Below are 18,477 nucleotides of genomic sequence, written 5' to 3' on the forward strand. Positions count from 1 at the left end.
ACTTCGGTGTTGGCCTTTCCTTTGGCACAGCCCTGAGAATGCCAGGAAAGGAGAGAGGAACACAGCAGCATAGATTAGCCAGTAGTGTCCTGCAAGACCTTGGAAACTGGACCAAAGCAATTAAATTCACTAACAACTCAGCTAAGAATACCTGCCCCAGAGTTTGAACTGCTGTGAGGCACATGCTATAATCTACAGGAAACACACCCCTTCAGATTCAGTGGGACAGAGGCCTTGCCAGTGCATATCACTGGTCAAGTCCAGTTGAATTTGGAATCGGCAGCTGTTGTTTTGAATAAGATCTGAGAAGTCTGATCTTGAAACCACATGATTCCCAGAGTAGTTCTGGATGGGACTGCTTGTAGGAGGCTGGGGATGTGCCAAAGCTGTTAGAGGACCACGCCAAAAGTCATGGGGAAGAGAGATTAATAATTCCCTCTGCTGAAGATCCTGCTATGCTAAGTGCAGCAGGCAGCTGTGGGGCTGTAGGAAGCAGGGAGGAGAACAAAGGAAAGTTGGACGGTTGCAGTTGGCAGTAGCTGAGCAGACAGCTTTTCCTCCTAAGCAGCTGGGAGGACCTCCAAGCCTTCTGAGCAGATGCTTGTTTGGGATAAGCATTAGCCTGGGTCACCTCCTGGAGGGGAAGGGACTCTTTTATCTCTAATGCTTGGTTTGGGGGAGGAGAAGGTACCTGCTGTCTATTTTAGCGAGGCACTGGAAAGTGGCTGAAGATTGGTTGATTCCTGGATCAGAAGGTCCCTTGTTAGTGACTCTGCCAGCTAGTGGGAGGGGGAGCTGGTCAGACTTTGTCCTTGGGGGATGATCAGGCCAGCTCTCTGCTGAGTTATCTCCCAGCACAGTTTGTGCCTGCTGCTAATTTCAGTTCCCCCCAACACACCCTCTCTCTAGACTTATCAAGAGTTGGGACATAGCTATAGGGAAAGCCCGTCCTGTGTAGGATTCTGTCTGTCACTGTCCCTAAGCCTGGGGCTGAGATTGTCTGCTGAGGTGAAGCTTTTGGGAGCTGTAATGTCAGGGGGAGGGAACTCCACTTTTGGAGCTGGAGACAAGACAGTGAACTTTGAGTTTCTGCACTTCTCATAGCCAAGTGCTCTCCAGACTGCTGCTCTAAGGGAAGCAACTACCTGTCGAGGTCACAGCAGCCCCCAGAAACTTGTCACATCACAAATCCCAGTAGCTAGCAGTGGGTGCATGTCCATCTCCTCATTAGATACCAGCAAGTCCCTGCATCTCTCTGCTCCCACCACTTCTCTTCCTTCAATTCTGGAGACCAATCTCGGGTTACATTTTATCACCTCTACACCAGCAGCCCCTGACTGCTCTTAGCACTTCTCTTCCTAGGCTGTCTAACTACTCACCATGTGCTGCCGCATGGTCTCAACATCCATTTTGATCTTGCGAGTGAATTCCAAGTTCTTCTGCAGAAACAGCTGGAATCCCTGGTCCCCTGAGAACTCTGACAGGGGAGCTGCATGCAGCATGATGTATTTCAAGCACAGCAGGGTGCTCAACAGCAAGGATGGAATAGCTGGAGATGAGGGGAGGAGAGAAAGAAGCAATGTGAGTTGGTAAGTGCTGAAGAATCCAGAGGTGCAGAATACAGAGATAGAAAAGTGATCTCACTGTTCATTCAGATGAGATCATGTCAGTATGACAGTAACAACAGGCAGCCCCGAAAGAGATTGGACCCAATATACCAGGTGCTGTATATCTACACAGTAAGAGACAGTCCCCACCCTGAAGAACCTTCAAGGGGAGGTGTTCCCATGTAATGTTTCTAACACATTCCTACTCAAGGATCTTAGTTTAACAAAATGCAGTTACATATCAAAGCTCTTTTAGTTAAAATCACATCAGCCAGTTGGTTTAAATCCCCTCTATTTTCTGATGCTCAGAACTCTAAAAGTTTTTTGAGAGTGAAACACCCCTTGCTATGTATATTCAGAAGGTAATTCCTGCCTGCATAAACTGTACATCTCTTAGACTTTTTTTATCCTCACTGGCATAATTTTCCTGATTGTAAATAGAAAAGGAAGGGAGGAGGGGGGAGAAAAAATGTTTTTTAAATCGTAAAAACTATCCAAGCCTCCCCCAGAAGTCAACCCAGGAGTTGCTAGTCCCAAAAATAAACTTACCAGTACCCTTGCATATAGTAAATCCAAGCAGTTTGCAACTAGGAAATGGTGCCTATGATTTCTGTTGCTGTCGGGTGAAGAGCTTATACTTACTTCTCAGAGGATTCATTCTAGTGCCTGAAAGCCTTTTGGTATCTCCTCCCACTTGTTTTATGACGGTGCGCTGGGAAAGGGTGTAAGACAGACGCAGGGCTGCACCAGTCCTTTTTGTTCGTGAATGCTGTGAGACTCCAATTGATTATGATATTTATAGAAGACTCAGGGAATTCACGCTGATGTAATAAGATGAGGCAATTATTACTAATCAGTGAATATGCAAATACATTTTTCTGAAAATAACATATTAGGAATTTTAATTTGTGGGGATCATTTGTTTTTCATTTAGATTTTTCTTTAGCAAAAATTTTGTTATTTTGTAATTCCTCTGGGACAGCCCTGGACTGGATTTTTTTTTTCTTTTTTCTTCTTTTCTTGTAGTGTCTGAGAGTTGCTCCCTCCTTTTGTGTAATTAATCGATTGTTATTGCCCTTTCAGGCCACCCTAAAAAAGCTGCTCCCCAAAATATCAGCCACTTCCTTCATTCCCATCAAAGATTAATTTGGGAGATGAAATGATGTCTCAGAACTGATCAGGGTGTGGTTTGCTTACAAAATCCACTTCCCAATTTCAACTTAAGAGTTCTGACCTAGCAATAAAATGGCACCCAACCAAATAAATGGAACTCAATGGGATGCAGGTGCCTTTTAAGTGTTCTACCTGGCCTTCAGTATGTGTGTTTACTTACTTGCTGATTTAATTCCTGTTTTTTAGATTCTTTGTTATTACTGGGCTTGAATAGTGTCTTTCTTCTCAAGCATCTTAAGAATTACGGATTTGTTAGTTTAGTGCTATCACCAGATCATGAAGGAGGAGGTGAAATAACCTTTATGTTGCACTTTCCTTATTGCTTTACACTCGAGCAGAACCAATGACATTCTTTCCTGCGTCATATGCTGCACCTACAATTACCTTTAGTTACCTGCCATTGTTTCCTGGTATATCTCTCTGCCACAGATTTGGAGGCCTTCACTGTGGCATGCAGGCTGTGGATCTTACTCACTATGAGCACATCCCTATGAAGTAGGTTTGTTATCCACAGACAGAGAAACTGAGGCATGGGACTCTCTAAGGGATTAATGATTTCACATGGCCTATTTGAAGTCCCTTATTATGGGGGCTGTGATTTTCCCACAGTATATCACCCTCTTGTTCTGCTGCTGCTCAGATGGGGATCAGTCTCCCATGGGGAGAGAGAGACACTGAAGTGCTCTTCAGCAGTGTTACTCATATCACGCAAGAACCTGATGGGCATGATCCGGACTTGATCTCCAAGAGATTGCCCTTGCACCAACAGACAGCAATGCAATTATTTCCCAAACTGATAGATGTGGATCTGATGTCAGTTTTTCCTACAGCCTCAGGGTAATGATTTTGGCATGCTAATGGGGAAATCTCTACCTGCATTTCCAGGACTGGCTGCTTTTCCTGTACCAGCTGAGTGACTCCCAGAGGGGGAAGGGACCAAATCTTTAGCCTCTGGGATTTACAGAGCAGGGGTGCAAGCACAGCCAACTGGCAGTGACAGCTGAGTCAGTTGGGTTCACTTAAAATGTCTTGGCACAGTTTCTTTAACCACAAGTTCAGGGCACAACCTTCCGAGGAACAAGGAAATGGGATGCTGAGTAGGTAACCTACATCAATGCATAGGAAGTAAAACTCATCTGACAGCATCGTAGCATGAGGATTGAAACTGGGATTATATTGTTGCTGTTCTGGCATGCACCCCTCGCTGTGCGGCAGGACAGGGAATACACTAGGGAGCCAGGAGCCCCATAGCTTTTAATCCCACTCCAGCACTGACTCCCCTGTGCAGTCTTGATCAACTCACTTGACCTTTCTGGGCTATATGGGCTAAGAATATGGGTTCCCTGAACCTCAGTATGCCAAGGAAAGCACCCTTCAGTTCCCATGCTTGTGCTCCACACTTACGTATAAAATATATAGCGGCCCAGAGCATTGGGTGCAGGCTGATTTACACCAGCTGTTGACCTGGACCTTTCTTTCTAGCCCTGGTAGGGACAAATGAGTGTGGAAAGGGAGGCAAGGTCTGAGACAGCAGCACAATTCTGGGGGAAGGGAGCATAAAAATAGCCTCCATGCTGCTGGCCTGGCCACTGCTACCACTGCCAGCAGCCTGGACTATATGACTGGATTAGGAGGTAGACTAGATGATCTCATGAGGCCCCTTCCAGCCCTACTTTCTTATGATCTTCAGACTAGCATGGCTGGGGTGATGCAGGTGCTAAGGCAGCCTAGAGGATGCAAGTTCAAGGCCATAGCAGCAGTGCTCATGGTGCTGCCTGTCAGATTTCAATGAAATGAATATGCAAATTTTGTCACAAGGACACAGGAAAGGAAGGTCTGAGACCCTCTTGTGCTAATTCTGTTGGAGATTCTGTCTGCCAAATTATAGCCTAGTGGGCTGGGGGGAGGCTGTGTTGGAAGCCAGGACCCCCATTCTCTGCTCTACTCCCTCTTTTTGATGTCCATTCTTGGGAAGTGGTGGCACCAGTGATGTTCAACAGAATGCAGGTGTTTGTTAGGGACAACTTGCTTTGTTTTTCTGCAGTGATCTGATTAGCATCAGATCCCCAGACCAGCTCAGGAGTGTTCATCTCTCTGCTGAGGACCAGTGGGGCAGCACCACACTGCGTCAGGCTCAAGAGGGTGATGATTTGCAGAGCTTTGGCATGAGGGATTTCACCTCCTGTGAATCTCTAAGCTTCCCTCAGGCTCCCTCTCTCCACAGTGCGGCTTTGAGCCATGAGACCTAACAGAGCTTTGAAAAGGAAAAGAAGGATGTTGTGAAATCCTTCCTCTGGCCATTGGACTTCGAAGCTTTTGAAGGTGTGCCCTGAAGCAGCTGCGCAAGTTTCCTTGACACTAAAATGAAAGATCATGTGGGCTGGTTAGGGGAAGGCCAGTGGTGACGCAGAGTCAGGTCGCAGCACTGACCGCTTTCACTATTTGGGGATTTTAAGAAGAAAAAAATGAATCAGTGATGCAAACAGAGCGAGTAAACCCACATGTGCTTTCTGGGGAAGGAACTGCCCACGTACCCAGGAAGGGCATGGATGGTGCAGGGGACACAGGACAGGCATGATCCCAAGGCAAAGGAGAAGCGGAGTTTAGGTCAAGTGTGACCTGTGTGCTGGGTAAGCACAGTCCTTCTCTTGGTGTCAGATGGTGAACAGATGGTGGGGATGGCTAACAAGGCAATGGGATAAGAGAGACCTTTGAGCCAGGGTCCTTTGCCCCCAAGTGTGAGTGTTGGAAACAATACCCCCGAATCTGTCCCTGCTGACCCACTCATTCTTGTGTGGGCCCAATCTTGTCCTGCCACTAATCATGCTGGCACCCTTGCTGGAACCATGCTGCCAGCAAACCAGAGCCATGGACCTTTTGGGCACTATTAGTCGTGCTCCAGGGGTGGGGGTGCTTTAATCAGAACAGCTCCAAAAACTACTCTAATTAAAGTACCGCTGTCTCCTATATTAGTGTCCCTGCACTTCAAAATGGCAGTGTGGGCACTTGACCTAAAGCTCATTCAATGGGGACGCTGATACAGGAGACCTAGGAGGCAGCTGGAGCTTGGCAATTGTTATACTCCAGTGGCCTTAATTAATCAAGTCTGCTGTGCCGTGCTGGAATTCCAGTGTGTTGGAGCAGCCTCCACGCTCATGTATAGACGCCCTTTGGTACCACCTGACATGGGCACACAGGGCACTCCCATCAGGGTAAGAGGAGGCAGGACTTTGGTTTTACTCCGTGTTCTGATCCTGGCAGTACATTTTTGGAGTCTGAGTCTCAGCTGAGTTGCCCCTGGTGATGGGGCATCTGTCTCCCAGATGGATCATTCTGTGTCTAGAGGTCTCATTGATAGGGGAGGTTCCTCATGGCTCCAGCTGAGGTTTACTTTTGTCCTGGGGCCTATGCCTTCTGGGAGAGAGCTAGTCTTTCTGTGACTCCCCCTTGCATGTGGGGTCCGGCAGCTGAGCAGAAATCTTGTGATCTTAACCCAGAAGACAGTAGACATTTTTGTCCTGGGCTGAGGTTGCATGGGAACCTGCAGGCCAAGGTCATCTTGAATCCTCTTCCTTGCTTCTCCTGATTTCCCTTGGTGTAATGGAGGACAGGACTGAGCCCTCTGGGTGGAGATGAGCCTGGTTTAAGAAATCCTGGCTTCTCTCTCAGATTTACCCATTGGGACAAGGCTCAGCTCTTTCAGTTAGCTGCAGGCACTGCCCAATTGCAAGTGGAACTGCATGGCATACCAGGCACTGCATGTAGTGGAGATCACGCTTTGGCAATGCAACTGCATCCAGTTGTCTCAGCACTTGGCTGGGTCTGTCCAAGCCTCTCTGGGAGGGAGAGGAAGCAGGATGTGGTGCTTAGGGCACTAGACTGGAAGCCCAGTGTCCCCTTCTTTTCTTTGCCCCCAGCTTCCTGTGTGACCCTGGGCAAATCGCTTGGCCTGTCAGTGCCATCTGTACAGTGAAAATAACAGCAGGGCCACAATGGGGGATGAAGATGATTTGTTGCTCAGGTAGCCCAGGATGCAGCAGCACCCATCACTGGAGTGTCTGGATGTCTCCATGTACAATGGTAACAAACCTTCAGCCCTGAAGATGCCCCTGGGGTATAGTATTTGCCTGCTGGGAGGGCTAATTTGCTTTAAAATGATCCACTAAAATGAAATTCCTTGGTTGGGGGGGATGTTGGGCTAGTTGCTTACATGCCTACAGTATGTATTGTAGACCCCCAGTCCCTGCCTGAGAGATCAACCTCGGCCTGCTCTGGGGACCTGCTGTGCAGCCCGGAGCAATGCTTGGCAGCCATCCTGTCTGTAGGGCTGGGTGGTAGAGGTGAGTTTGGAGCAATTTCATGCCCTGTGCCTTCTCTCTGTTTCTTGGTCTTGTCTCTGTGGGTTGGGGGCAGTGGGGTTGTGGAGGAGCTTCAGAAGTCTCTGAGCCCTGAGGTGTTGCAAGGCCTGTGCTGCTGCAAAACCCCAGCCTGTGAATCCCTCTAGCTTCTCCATCACTCCCCTGCCTGTATCGCTTTTGCCTCTGCCCTCAGCCAGAGCATTTTTCTTTGGTTAGACTTTGCTTGGGGCATGTCAGGCAGCTCTTGGTCCGCTCCGTGCATTTAACCACCAGCCCAACTGCCCAAGACACTTCCCTGCCAGGGAAGACTTGTTCTACCAGTGCAAAATACAATAGGGTGGAGGGGGAGACCTTGTCCTCCTGGTGGCTGTGGCCCATATTGCACCTAATCAGGCACCTGATTCTTGCTGCTTGTTTTTTCCCTATTTGCGGCTCACTGAAACTTTACTGGGAAGACTTTTTCCGGATCCTCCAGCCTCTGCACAGAAAGGAGCAGCTTCCTATGCAGTTCAATAAGGTCAAGTGCAAAGTCCTACACTTAGGACAGAGCAATCCCATGCACCAGTACAGTTTGGGGACCAGCTGGCTAAACAGCAGCTCTGCAGAAAAGGACCTGGGAGTTACAGTAGACAATAAGCTGCATGTGAGTCAATACTGTGCCTTTTTTGTAAAGAAGGCTAATGGTATACTGGGCTGCATTAGTAGGAGCCTTGCCATCATATTGAAGGAAGTGATTATTCCCCTCTATTTGGCACTGGTGAGGCTACATCTGGAGTACTGTGTCCAGTTTTGGGCCCCTAATGACAGAAAGGATGTGGACAAAGTGGAGAGAGTCCAGTAGAGGGCAGTGAAAATGTTAGGGGGCTGGGGCACATGACTTATGAGAAGCTGAGGGAATTGGGCTCATTTATTCTAGAGAAGGGTGGGGTGGGGGTTTAGTAGCAGCCTTCAGCTACCGAAAGGGTGGTGCCAAAGAGGATGGAGTGAGACTGTTCTCAGTGGTGGCAGATGACAGAACAAGGAGCAACAGTCTCAAGTTGCAGCAAGGGAAGTTTAGGTTAGATATTTTAAAAAACCCAAAACTTTCTCACTAGGAAGTAAAGAACAGGTTACCCAGAGAGGTTGTCAAATCTCCATCCTTAGAGGTTTTTAAGACCTGGCTAAACAGCCTTGGCTGGGATGATCTGGTTGGGGATGGTTCTGCTTTGAGCAGGGGGTTGGACTAGATGTCCACCTGACATCCCTTCCAACTCCAATTTTCTCTGAGTCTATGATTCTATGAGGATACTGGAGTATCTGGAGATATTTTGGGGCCCTTAGGCTAACCCAGGTCCTGTTTCCAGTGTATGGGACCAGATAGGGTGTCAGAAGAATGCAGAGGCATTATTAGACAGTTCTACACTCTGGGCAGCACATGGGCTGGTGCCCCTGGTTGCCCCCCCTACCTCCCATTACTGGGAGACTTAGGTGCTAGTCCCAGTTCTGCCACTTACCTGCCCTGTGACCCTAAGAATGACCTTTCCTTTCCACGTGCCTCAAATTCCCCTATAAAAATGAGGATGACAGTCTCGGTGCATGTTTCTGCAGGGTTGTGTGTGGGTGGGCAGTAGGAGACAAGAGCCCAAGACTGGCTACCCTGGGGGACCCCTCTGTGCTCACCACAGTAGTGAGAGACTCTCATATGAAGTTCAGACCTAGAGTGGATGCACAGACCAGCCTTCACAGATCAGGGCTGGAGTTAGGAGCTTGCAGCACACTGGGAGTTTGACACCTATCTCCCTTAGGCTCCCCAAAACATTATCTAGTGGGTTTACTGACCGCCCTCCCGATCCCCAGGACTCCAGCTCTGGTCTGAATGCAGTGGGCTTTATGAATGATAGAGTCATTGTTTGTCGGTGCTGCTTCATACTGGAGTCTCCATGTGCACAGAAGAGGCTAAGTCAGCTGCTTGGATTCCTGTAACAACTCCAGCAAAGTGGTGGCTTTCCTGGAACAGCTGCCTGGGAAGGTGTGGGGCTCACACCCCATTCCAGGACAGGCAGAGGACACGGATTCTGACCTCACGTTCTTGCCATTGTCTTTGTGTACACAGCACTTCAACCTGGTGAGTAATTCTTCCCTGTCTTTTGTTCTTCAATCTCTTCATAGCCCGAGGAGTAAGCGGGGCTTTTTTGGTGTGTTTGAAATAGGAAGTTCCATTTCAGTGAAGCAGCATAACTGTTTCCTAACCTTGCCCTGGTATTTCACCACCCAGGTTTTCCGGTTTGCTGCCTGCCTCCAACACACCTGAGAACACAGTACAGCCCGGGGCAGCTTGGCAAAGAACGACTTGCCACCAACCTTATCTGGTGAAGAGTTGCAGCCTTGGAAGGTAGAGGGGGTGTGTGTGTGTGTGTGTGTGTGTGGCCGGGGGAGCTGTGGGCTGCCACCAAGGGGCATCTGCTGAGGTGTCTGTGAAGGGAGCTCAGGGCTGGACGAGCAGGTGGAGGGGAGCTGAGTTAGGTTGGAAATGGCTTTCCCAGCCTCTGGAATGGTTTAAGAATTGAAATGATTTCCTGTTCTGCTTTACAGTAAAACCATGTGTGTGTGTGTGTGTGTGTGTACATGCATGCATATGCATAAGCTAACCAGCCCCTGGGGATCAGGGCTCTCGCCTGCGAGATGGGAGACTCAGATTCAAGTCAGTCTTCCACATGGCAGGGGTGCAGGCTGCTTACCAGGCTATTGGATTTTCTGGAGTGGATCTCACTTTTGGTCTGTCTTCTTGGAACTGTTCCACCCTGTACGTCCATGTCCTGGTCCCTTCACTCAACAGGAGGATTTTGCCTTGGCACCGAGAACTTGGCCTCAGTGTAGTGGAGTTTGCCAGAAGATGATGATGCAGAGGGGCATTCACTAGTGAGGTGACTCCCTCTAGCGGCACCATTTGGTAAGCGCACACCACAGGAGACCGAGACGGGACCAGGCTCCTGCCTCTCAAGGAGCTGGGCCCACTAAGGACATTAAAGCAAAGAGTGGAGCCATGTGAGACTTCCTCAGTGACCATGCAGGCTTCCATGGCTGGGAGAGGAGCACTGGGTTTAGGACTGCAAGTTGGCACCGGATTTAGAAGCCAGCCATTTCCTTTGGGCCAGACCCCTGCAGCAAGTAGGTGAGCTGATTACTCCCATGGACAGCAGCTCAGCACAAAGGCAGGCAGGAGCAGGGGACTTTGGCTGTGGTCTGTAGCAGGCAAACAGGGCCCTGACTTGCATACAGCAGAGCCTATGCAAGGTTGCCATTCCAGTTGTCACAGTCCTACAAACAGAGGCCTCATGCTGATCCCAGATGTCACCTGTCCTCAGCATCACTGGTACCTGAATCTGCTGGCAGGTGCAATTTTTAGGATCAAGTGCTGGGAGAACAGCACATGCAGCTGTTCCCAGTTGCTCCTTTCACTCATTTTCCCTACCCTGAGCCTCCCTCCCTCTTCTATTAGATTAGTAGTTCTCAACCTCAGTAGACCCCCTCCCACCCCAAAAATACCAGCTCTTAGTTTTCACTTGTTTTTTGACTACAGAAAAGTAATAGAACAATTCTTCTGTTGCAAGCAACTCAGAAAGCCCACAGCAGGGCAGAATGGATTTAACACTATGGGTTCCTATTAGAAATCTCTGGGTTTTATCTTGTGACTTCATAGAATCATAGAAGTAGGGTCAGAAGGGACCTTGTAGATCTTCAAGTCCGACCCCCTGCCTGGGCAGGAGGAAAACTGGGCTCAAATGACCCCAGCCAGGTAGGCATCGAGCCTCTTAAAGACCCCCAGGGTAGGAGCCAGTGCCACTTCCCTTGGAAGTTGGTTCCAGATCCTAGTTGCCCTAGCTGTGAAGTAGTTCTTACAGATGTCTAATCTAAACCTACTCTCCAACAACTTGAGGCCGTTATTCCTTGTTATCCTGGGGGGCGCTAGGGGAAACAAGGTCTCCCCCAAACCCTTCTAGTCCCCCCTAGTGAGTTTATAGATGGTCACCAGGCTCCCCCTCAGCCTTCTCTTGTGAAGGCTGAACAGGTTCAGGTCCTGTAGCCTCTCAGTATAGGGTCTGCCCTACTGTCCCCAGATCATGCGGGTGGCCCTCCTCTGGACCCTCTCAATGTTGTCCACATCCCTCTTGAAGTGGGGTGCCCAGAACTGGACACAGTACTCCAGCTGCGGCCTGACCAGTGTCGCGTAGAGGGGGGAGGACACCTCCTTGGCCCTACTCGAGATGCACCTGTGGATGCACGATAGGGTCCGGTTAGCCCTGCCGACTGCAACCTCGCATTGTCAGCCCATGTTCATCTTGGAGTCAGTGATGACTCCAAGATCCCTTTCTGCCTCTGCGCTCTCAAGAAGGGAGTTTCCCATCTTATGTGTGTGCTGCTGGTTACTACTGCCCAAGTGCAGCACCCTGCACTTGTCGGTATTGAAACGCATCCTGTTTTTGTTAGCCCACCCCTGCAACCTATCCAGGTCTTTCTGCAGTCTTTCCCTCCTTACTAATGTGCCCACCTCATCCCAAATTTTGGTATCATCAGCAAATTTGAACAGGTTGCTTTTCACTCCGTCATCCAAATCGCTGATAAAGAAATTGAACAGTTCGGGCCCAAGGACCGAGCCCTGGGGGACTCTGCTACCCACTTCCCCCCAGGTCGAGTATGACCCATCCACCACCACCCTCTGAATACAACCCTTCAGCCAATTTGCAATCCATCTGACTGTGTAGGCATTGCCTTGCCTTTAGGAGAGGGACACGCTTGCCTTTAGGTGAGAGGTGAAGCCCATCCCACCCCAGCAAGTCCCTCGCCTGAAAGCATGGGTCATTATCTAGGAACCCAAGGCCCGCCTGGTGACACCTCTGTAAGTGCTGGTTGACCTTGCCAATGCAGGCCTCGTGTCGCCGTCCCCGCCTACTCACCGGAAGAAGAGGAGAATACCACCTGTGCCCCCATCTCCTTAAGCTTGGCCCCCAGAGCCTCCGAGTCCTTCATAATGCGGTCAGGGTTGCCCCTGGCTGCGTCATTCGTTCCCACGTGGATGACAACCATGGGGTATTGGTCTGCAGGTTGGATATAGGCCAACTTGTTTGCACACCTAACAGTTTGCAGACCTGCAGCACCCTGGCTGAGAATCATTGTATTAGATTATGCAGCTTAGAGGCAGGGACTCCTTACATTTTGGGTCAGCACTGCCTTGTTCATGCTTGGCTCCTAGATGAAGGTCTGTTTAGTTGAGAGAAAAGGTAACTATGAGTGGACATGGAAGCTGTTTTCAGTTCTTTGAAAGGCTGCCAGAGACATATTGACCTCCCTTGCTCCAGAGGGCAGGGCATGAAGTTGTGGCTTTAAACCTCAGCAAAAGTCTCAGAGAAGCCTTGCTAATATGAAGAGAAGCAGGACAATGGAACAAACAGCCTAGGGAAAACACAGACTCTTCACCAGAGGCTTCCAAAAGGAGGCCAAATCTGCCTCTCTCTGGGATGGGTTGGGAGGAGTAACTCCTGCAGCTGTGAAGGTTTAGCTGGAAGAGCCTTGGGGTCCCATTCCACTTTGCAATTGTAGACACTACCATAACAGCAGTAAGGAACTAACTCCTGCATCTGACAGAGTAGATTGTTGCCTATGAAAGCACATGCCCATCTGACCCAGTTAGTCTTGAAGGTACCACCGTGTCCTGCCTTTCTGGGTCTCTTCTAAACTTATGAATCCTACTTACCTTCCTGCGCCATTGCTGTCAACAGATGGCAAGGTAGTGTGATCATCTGCAATGGGACAGAAACAGTGTAGGCAGCCTTTGCTGAAGGGTGTTGTGGCTTTTGAGTTGCTGATTAGATATTAAATATGTGTTTGTCCTGGTCCAGGGCAGACTACAATACACTCATTTCTTCTCTCACTGCGTACTGGTATTTAAAATTATGATGTTGGTTCCCTGGGTCCAGCTTTATGGTGCCATCTGCTGTTGCATGCAGAAATGACACTGGAATGCTGGGAAACAACCCTTGGTTGTATTGGGATAGCACTTCCTCTAGCTTGGATCTGGACATACCCCTTGCACTTATGGAGCTGAACAAGGTAAGGCAGGACCTTCCAGCTGAGTGGGGTTGACCCACACTACTCAGCTCAGGTATGCTAAACAAAGTGAGCAGAGGCAGGCTATGCAAGCAGATCTGTCTATAGTTAACAGGAAGCCTCAAGGTACCTAGTCAGCTACTGAGCAGCTTCTCGGGGCACACATTGTAGCCCTCCAGTTGTTCAGCAGTGCAGAGACAGTTTTGGGTCTATTGCACATAGAGATTTGGGTCCCATGCCTAATGGCCTGTAGATACAGCTAGCATTTCATATACCCATGAAGAATGCAGCATCAGTGCCCTTGGTGGCAGAGAGAGCCTGCAGGAAGGATCAGGGTCCTTCACTATCCTCTGACACAGGACTCCAGGCATGGTTCCCTGGCCTGTGTTATGCAGGTCAGGGTAGAGGATTGGTGTAGGCCTGTCTAGCCTTCAAATTCGTGAATAAAGACAAGGATACATTGGTCTAACCCAATGTATTTAAGAAACAGACAAAGGTGTTGATTTGAATGGAATATTCTTTTGCCTGCAGGAAAAAAGGTTCCTCTAATCCTACCCATGAGGCCCTGCATGGGGCTGCCTCAGCCATTACAGCAATGACAAAGGAGAGCAAGGACCACAAGAGCAGCTCTCAAGAAGATTTGTCCTCGTCTAAAATCATATTGATCTTGCCCTAGGATGCCAGTGCCCTAGAACTACCTCAGTCCCACACTGTGAAACAGTAATAGCCCCCCACCACTCCACAAGACACAAAATGCACATAGGCTGCTGGGAATTTTTTTTTTCCAACTTTTATTTTAAAAGTCATAATTGAAGCTTAACAAAGTCTTATCCCATTGTTATTCCGAGCTGTGGCTCTGCCATGGGCCCTGTGCTGTTAGAACCACCACCCACCTGGTGGCAGGTCCCATGGACACGCATCCAGAGGCAGCCAAGAGGTTTGGTGACCAAGTTTGCTATGTTGAATTCATTAACCCCTTGTGTGCCTTCTACAGCAAGTGCAGTAATGACACCAACCACAAGCAACCTTAAAATAAGTTTGTTTTTACTGGGAATAAGGAGGGACCCCCTTCATTGCGAATCTTGTGGGTGATGGTGGTAAGGGAGCAGTTCCCTCTGCAGTAGCCAGAGGGTGCTGCAGAACCTGGGCGTGTCCCCTCCCACCCCCCCAATACATACATGCAGGTATTTATAAAAGAAAGGCAGATTCTGGATTGGAGCCACCCTATGATGGTTTCTATCAGACAGGACGTTCCCTATGGACAAATAAAAAAAAGCACTGCCACTCTCAGAGCATCATGGGAAACCGTCGTCATCATCCTCTGCCATTTCCTTTGCAAATTCTAGATCCTGCTGCTCGCGCTCCCGGCGCTCCTAGAAAACAGAAGCAGGACTCATTGGCTGCAATCAGGGGCTCAGAGAGAGACTGTCAAATGCTTGCATATCAGTGCCCAAAGGTGACTGGTGGGCCACCCATAAATGGGTTTGGAATAAGCCCTCCCCCCCCACAGGGAATGGAAGGCCAAATGGGCCATACCCAGGGTGCGCACAGGCAAGGTTGGAGGCTTTGCTCTGCTGACTTAGCCCTAGGCAGGCATGGCTCTGGTTTGCAGTCAAGTGGCACTTCCAGGAAGAGTGGCTAAAAGAGGAGCTTTAAGCATCCATAAACTAGTGGGACTAGCACTGCTCAGAGCCAGAAGCCAAGAAACCCAATGAGCTCTCACCTCTGCAGACTCCAAGTCCTTGTTGTATGATTTAGGTGGGAACCTCATGGCCTGGAAACACAAAGGACATGGGTCAGTGAACAGGACAAGGTTACTGAACCAGATCCGCTTCAGCTGGGAAAGGGACACAGGGAAGATACACAAAGCCTGCAGCTTGTGGGCTCTGACTAGAAGAGGCAGCAGATGTTTCCAAGCATATACAGTAGCCAGGGGGCATGCCCCATGCTCCTTCAGCTGCAGACCAATAGGCAAGGTTGTAACCCAGGCAGGTAGGTTGTGGGTAGCCATATAATCCATTAACATACCAGCTGGAGAGCTGCCTCCAGGCTCTCTCTCTCTCTCAGGCCAGTGATGCTCTGGAGATAGTCAGAAAAGGGAACATTTTTGTAGCTGAGTACTTTGCTGGGCAATTCTTAGCACAGTATCCAGAGTGACCCAAATGATCACAGCATCTGGAATTAGGGGGCTGCAAGATTTGCTGATCTCAGGAAATTTCAGGTGAGGCCTTCAAAGAACTTTAGAAGCGCTGTGGATACAATCCTTGCTTTCCAAACCTACCCCCTACCTTCCACACACATCCACTCTTTGCCCAGAGTTGGGAATGGAACCAAGGTGTCTTGGGTCCTCGACCCCTGTCCTAACAATCCAAGTGCAGTGCAGCAGTAGGCTGAGTAATGAAGGGGTATATTTAAACAGGAGAACCTCAGGAAGACCCTGAGGGGCAGATAAAGCCCTTTGGACTGATACCTCTGCAGGCCGCTGGTTAGGGGGGGGGGAAGGTGGCACCAGAGAAGTGGGGGAACAAGAGAGAAGCCATCTCATTCTCCCAGAGGGGCTGGGAACCTAACAGTAGGTGCTTCTCAACAATCAAGGCTGATTCACTGCTGCAGAATGAGAAAGGGCCTCTCAGGCCTTTGAGCCCAATCTCCTGTGCTCACACACAGCAACATCATAGGATCCCCTTCTTGAATAGGTCAAGCTACACTTTAACACCAGGTGGGTTTTTTTGCCCCCCTCTAATCCCATGGGGGGGGGGGAAGCTGAGCTGCATAGCTCAGTCAGTAGGGCAGTTGGCTATGAATTAAAAAGACCCAAGTTTGATCCCAAGTGAGGGCAGTGAGCTTCCACTCATTGTTTCCATTTCTAGTGCAGCTAAGACCCATCCAGCCTCTTATCCAATGGGTAACAGGAGCTACCCAGGCATAAAGGTGGCTGGAGTGGACCACATCACCTCCTGCTTGTGCTGGAGTTAAAAAAAAAAACAAACCAGTGAAACCCTGCCTCCACTGCCTCAATGGGCCCCAATGACCTGTAAACAGAACACCTTTAGTTTACTATTCCCACTGGGAGGCTGTTTCGGTCCTTTCTTCTCTGATGATCTAAGTCCCAGACTCAGTTCATTCACAGTCAGTTCACCCCACTTGTTCTCATGACTGTCATTCTTTACTGTATGTGTATACATACACCAGTGGAATAAACACCAGGGAGGAGGAAGGGAAGAAAAATCACATCTTGCCCTGCCTGTATTTTGCCAGGGGAACAAGCTAAATTCTTCTGGTCTCTTCTTATACGATAGGTTCTCCCTTCCTTCTTTGCTCCTGCTCCACTTGCAATTGGTCTCTCTCAAACCTCAGTGACCAGAGATGTATACAGCATTCTAGATGAGGAAGTCCCAGTACCCTGTACCATGGATGCAGGGAAAGCAGTGGACATACTATACCTTGACTTTAGCAAGGTTTTTGATAGTCTCCCACAGCATTCTTGAAAGCAAGCTGAGGAAGTAGAGATTGACTGAATGAACTGTAAGGTGGATAGAAAAGTAGTTGGATTGGGCTCAATGGGTAGTGATCAATGGCTTAATGTCCAGCTGGCAGTCAGTATCAAGTGGAGTGCCCCAGGGGTTGGTCCTGGGGCCAGTTTTGCTCAGTATCTTCATTAATGATCTGGAAGATGGGACGGATTACACCCTCAGCAAGTCTGCAGATTACACCAAGCTGGGGGATGTAGTAGATACACTGGAGGGTTAGGGCGAGGATACAGAGTGATCTAGACAAACTGGAGGATTGGGCCAAAAGAAATCTCATGAGGTTCAACAAGGACAAGTGCAAAGTTCTGCACTTATGATAGAATAATCCCATGCACCACTACAGGCTTGGGACCAATTGGCTAAGCAGCAGCTCTGCAGAAAAGGACCTGGGGGTTACAGTGGACAATAAGCTGGATGAGTCAGCAGTGTGCCATTGTTGCCAAGAAGGCTAACAGCATACTGGGCTGCATTAGCAGACAAGTTGCCAGCAGACTGAGAGAAGTCTATTCTGCACTGGTGAGGCCACATCTGGAGTACTGTGTCCAGTTCTGGGCCCCTCACTATAGAAAGGATATGGACAAGTTGGAGAGTCCAGCAGAGAGCAATGAAAATGGTTCAGGGGCACATGATTTGAGGAGAGGCTGAGGAAACTTGGTTTATTTCATTTGGAGAAAAGACAACTGAGGGGGAATCTGATAGCAGCTGTGAAGTACCTGAAGGGTGGTTCTAAAATGGATGGAGTTAGATTGTTCTCAGTGGTGGCAATGACAGAACAAGGTGCAATGGTCTCAAGTTGCAGCAAGGGTGGTTTAGGTTGGATATTAGGAAAAACTCTTACTAGGAGAGTGGTGAAGCACTGGAACAAGTTACTTAGAGAGGTTGTGGAATCTCCATCCTTGGGAGGTTTAAGGCCTGGCTTGACAAAACTCTGGCTGGAATGATTTAATTGGGGATGATCGTCCTGCTTTGAGCAGGGGGTTGGACTAGATGACCTCTTGAGGTCCCCTTCCAACCTTAACTGTCTATGATTTTATGGCACCAATTAGTTCATCACACTGCAAGACTTTGGCTTCTTTGACTAGGAGAGTGTTCCAAGAAGGGGGGTGGGGAGGGAAGAATACCTTTGTATATAGGCTCACTAGCCTAGTGAGGAGATTTCTAAAACTAAGTTCAAAGAGGGATGGAGGCAAAAAGTCCACATGCAAGTAAAGAGACAGGTAACCTAGATAAAAGCCAGAGAAGAGGTGGCAACATGGAAAGGAATCTTAACACGAGAATTAGCAGGGCAACTAATTCATCATCCAAGATGTTTATGTATTAATGAAAGAAGCATAAAGAATAAGTGGGAAGCACTGGAAGTCCTCCCACTGACAGAACATTACTTTCTAATTGGGAAAGCAGACTTAAGGGGATAGTTGACAGGATTAGAATATTGTCAGGGATGAACATAACACAAGATAAAGACTGCCAAGGCACAAACTGAAATACTATTGGTAAGAGATATAAAAGGCACCAAAAAATCATTCTACAGGTATGTTAGAAGTAAAAGGAAGACTAAGGAAAACATGGGTCTCTCACTGAATGGGGTGAAGCAGCTAAGAACAGAGAATGTGGAGATGCCAGAAGTATTTAATTTCTCCTCTTCCCCTCCCACTTCAGGCTTCACAAAAAAGATGTGTCCAGTCAGCAACAAGGATAAAGAGATAAGAAACCTAGCGTAGGGAA

General features: G+C 48.8%; 2 protein-coding genes across 2 annotated transcripts in view; both read right to left on the reverse strand.

Annotated features, from left to right (window-relative positions):
* CSF3 (colony stimulating factor 3) overlaps positions 1–1,965 on the reverse strand; it is a 7,071-nt gene extending 5,106 nt beyond the window's left edge. Inside the window, 2 exon segments of the mRNA XM_025202903.1 lie at positions 1,380–1,591; positions 1,594–1,965. Coding sequence (XP_025058688.1) covers positions 1,380–1,591; positions 1,594–1,651 — 270 coding nt within the window. The 5' untranslated portion in view covers positions 1,652–1,965.
* A 12,031-nt stretch (positions 1,966–13,996) lies between these two features.
* The window catches only part of PSMD3 (proteasome 26S subunit, non-ATPase 3), a 13,176-nt gene continuing 8,695 nt past the window's right edge, over positions 13,997–18,477 (reverse strand). Inside the window, exons 11-12 of the mRNA XM_025202893.1 lie at positions 14,946–14,996; positions 13,997–14,595 (exon numbers count right to left, since the gene is read on the reverse strand). Of these exons, the coding sequence (XP_025058678.1) occupies positions 14,518–14,595; positions 14,946–14,996 (129 nt within the window). The 3' untranslated portion in view covers positions 13,997–14,517. The remainder of the gene's footprint in view (positions 14,596–14,945; positions 14,997–18,477) is intronic.

The sequence above is a fragment of the Alligator sinensis genome, unplaced genomic scaffold (assembly GCF_000455745.1).
Source record: "Alligator sinensis unplaced genomic scaffold, ASM45574v1 scaffold886_1, whole genome shotgun sequence".
Lineage (NCBI taxonomy): Eukaryota > Metazoa > Chordata > Crocodylia > Alligatoridae > Alligator > Alligator sinensis.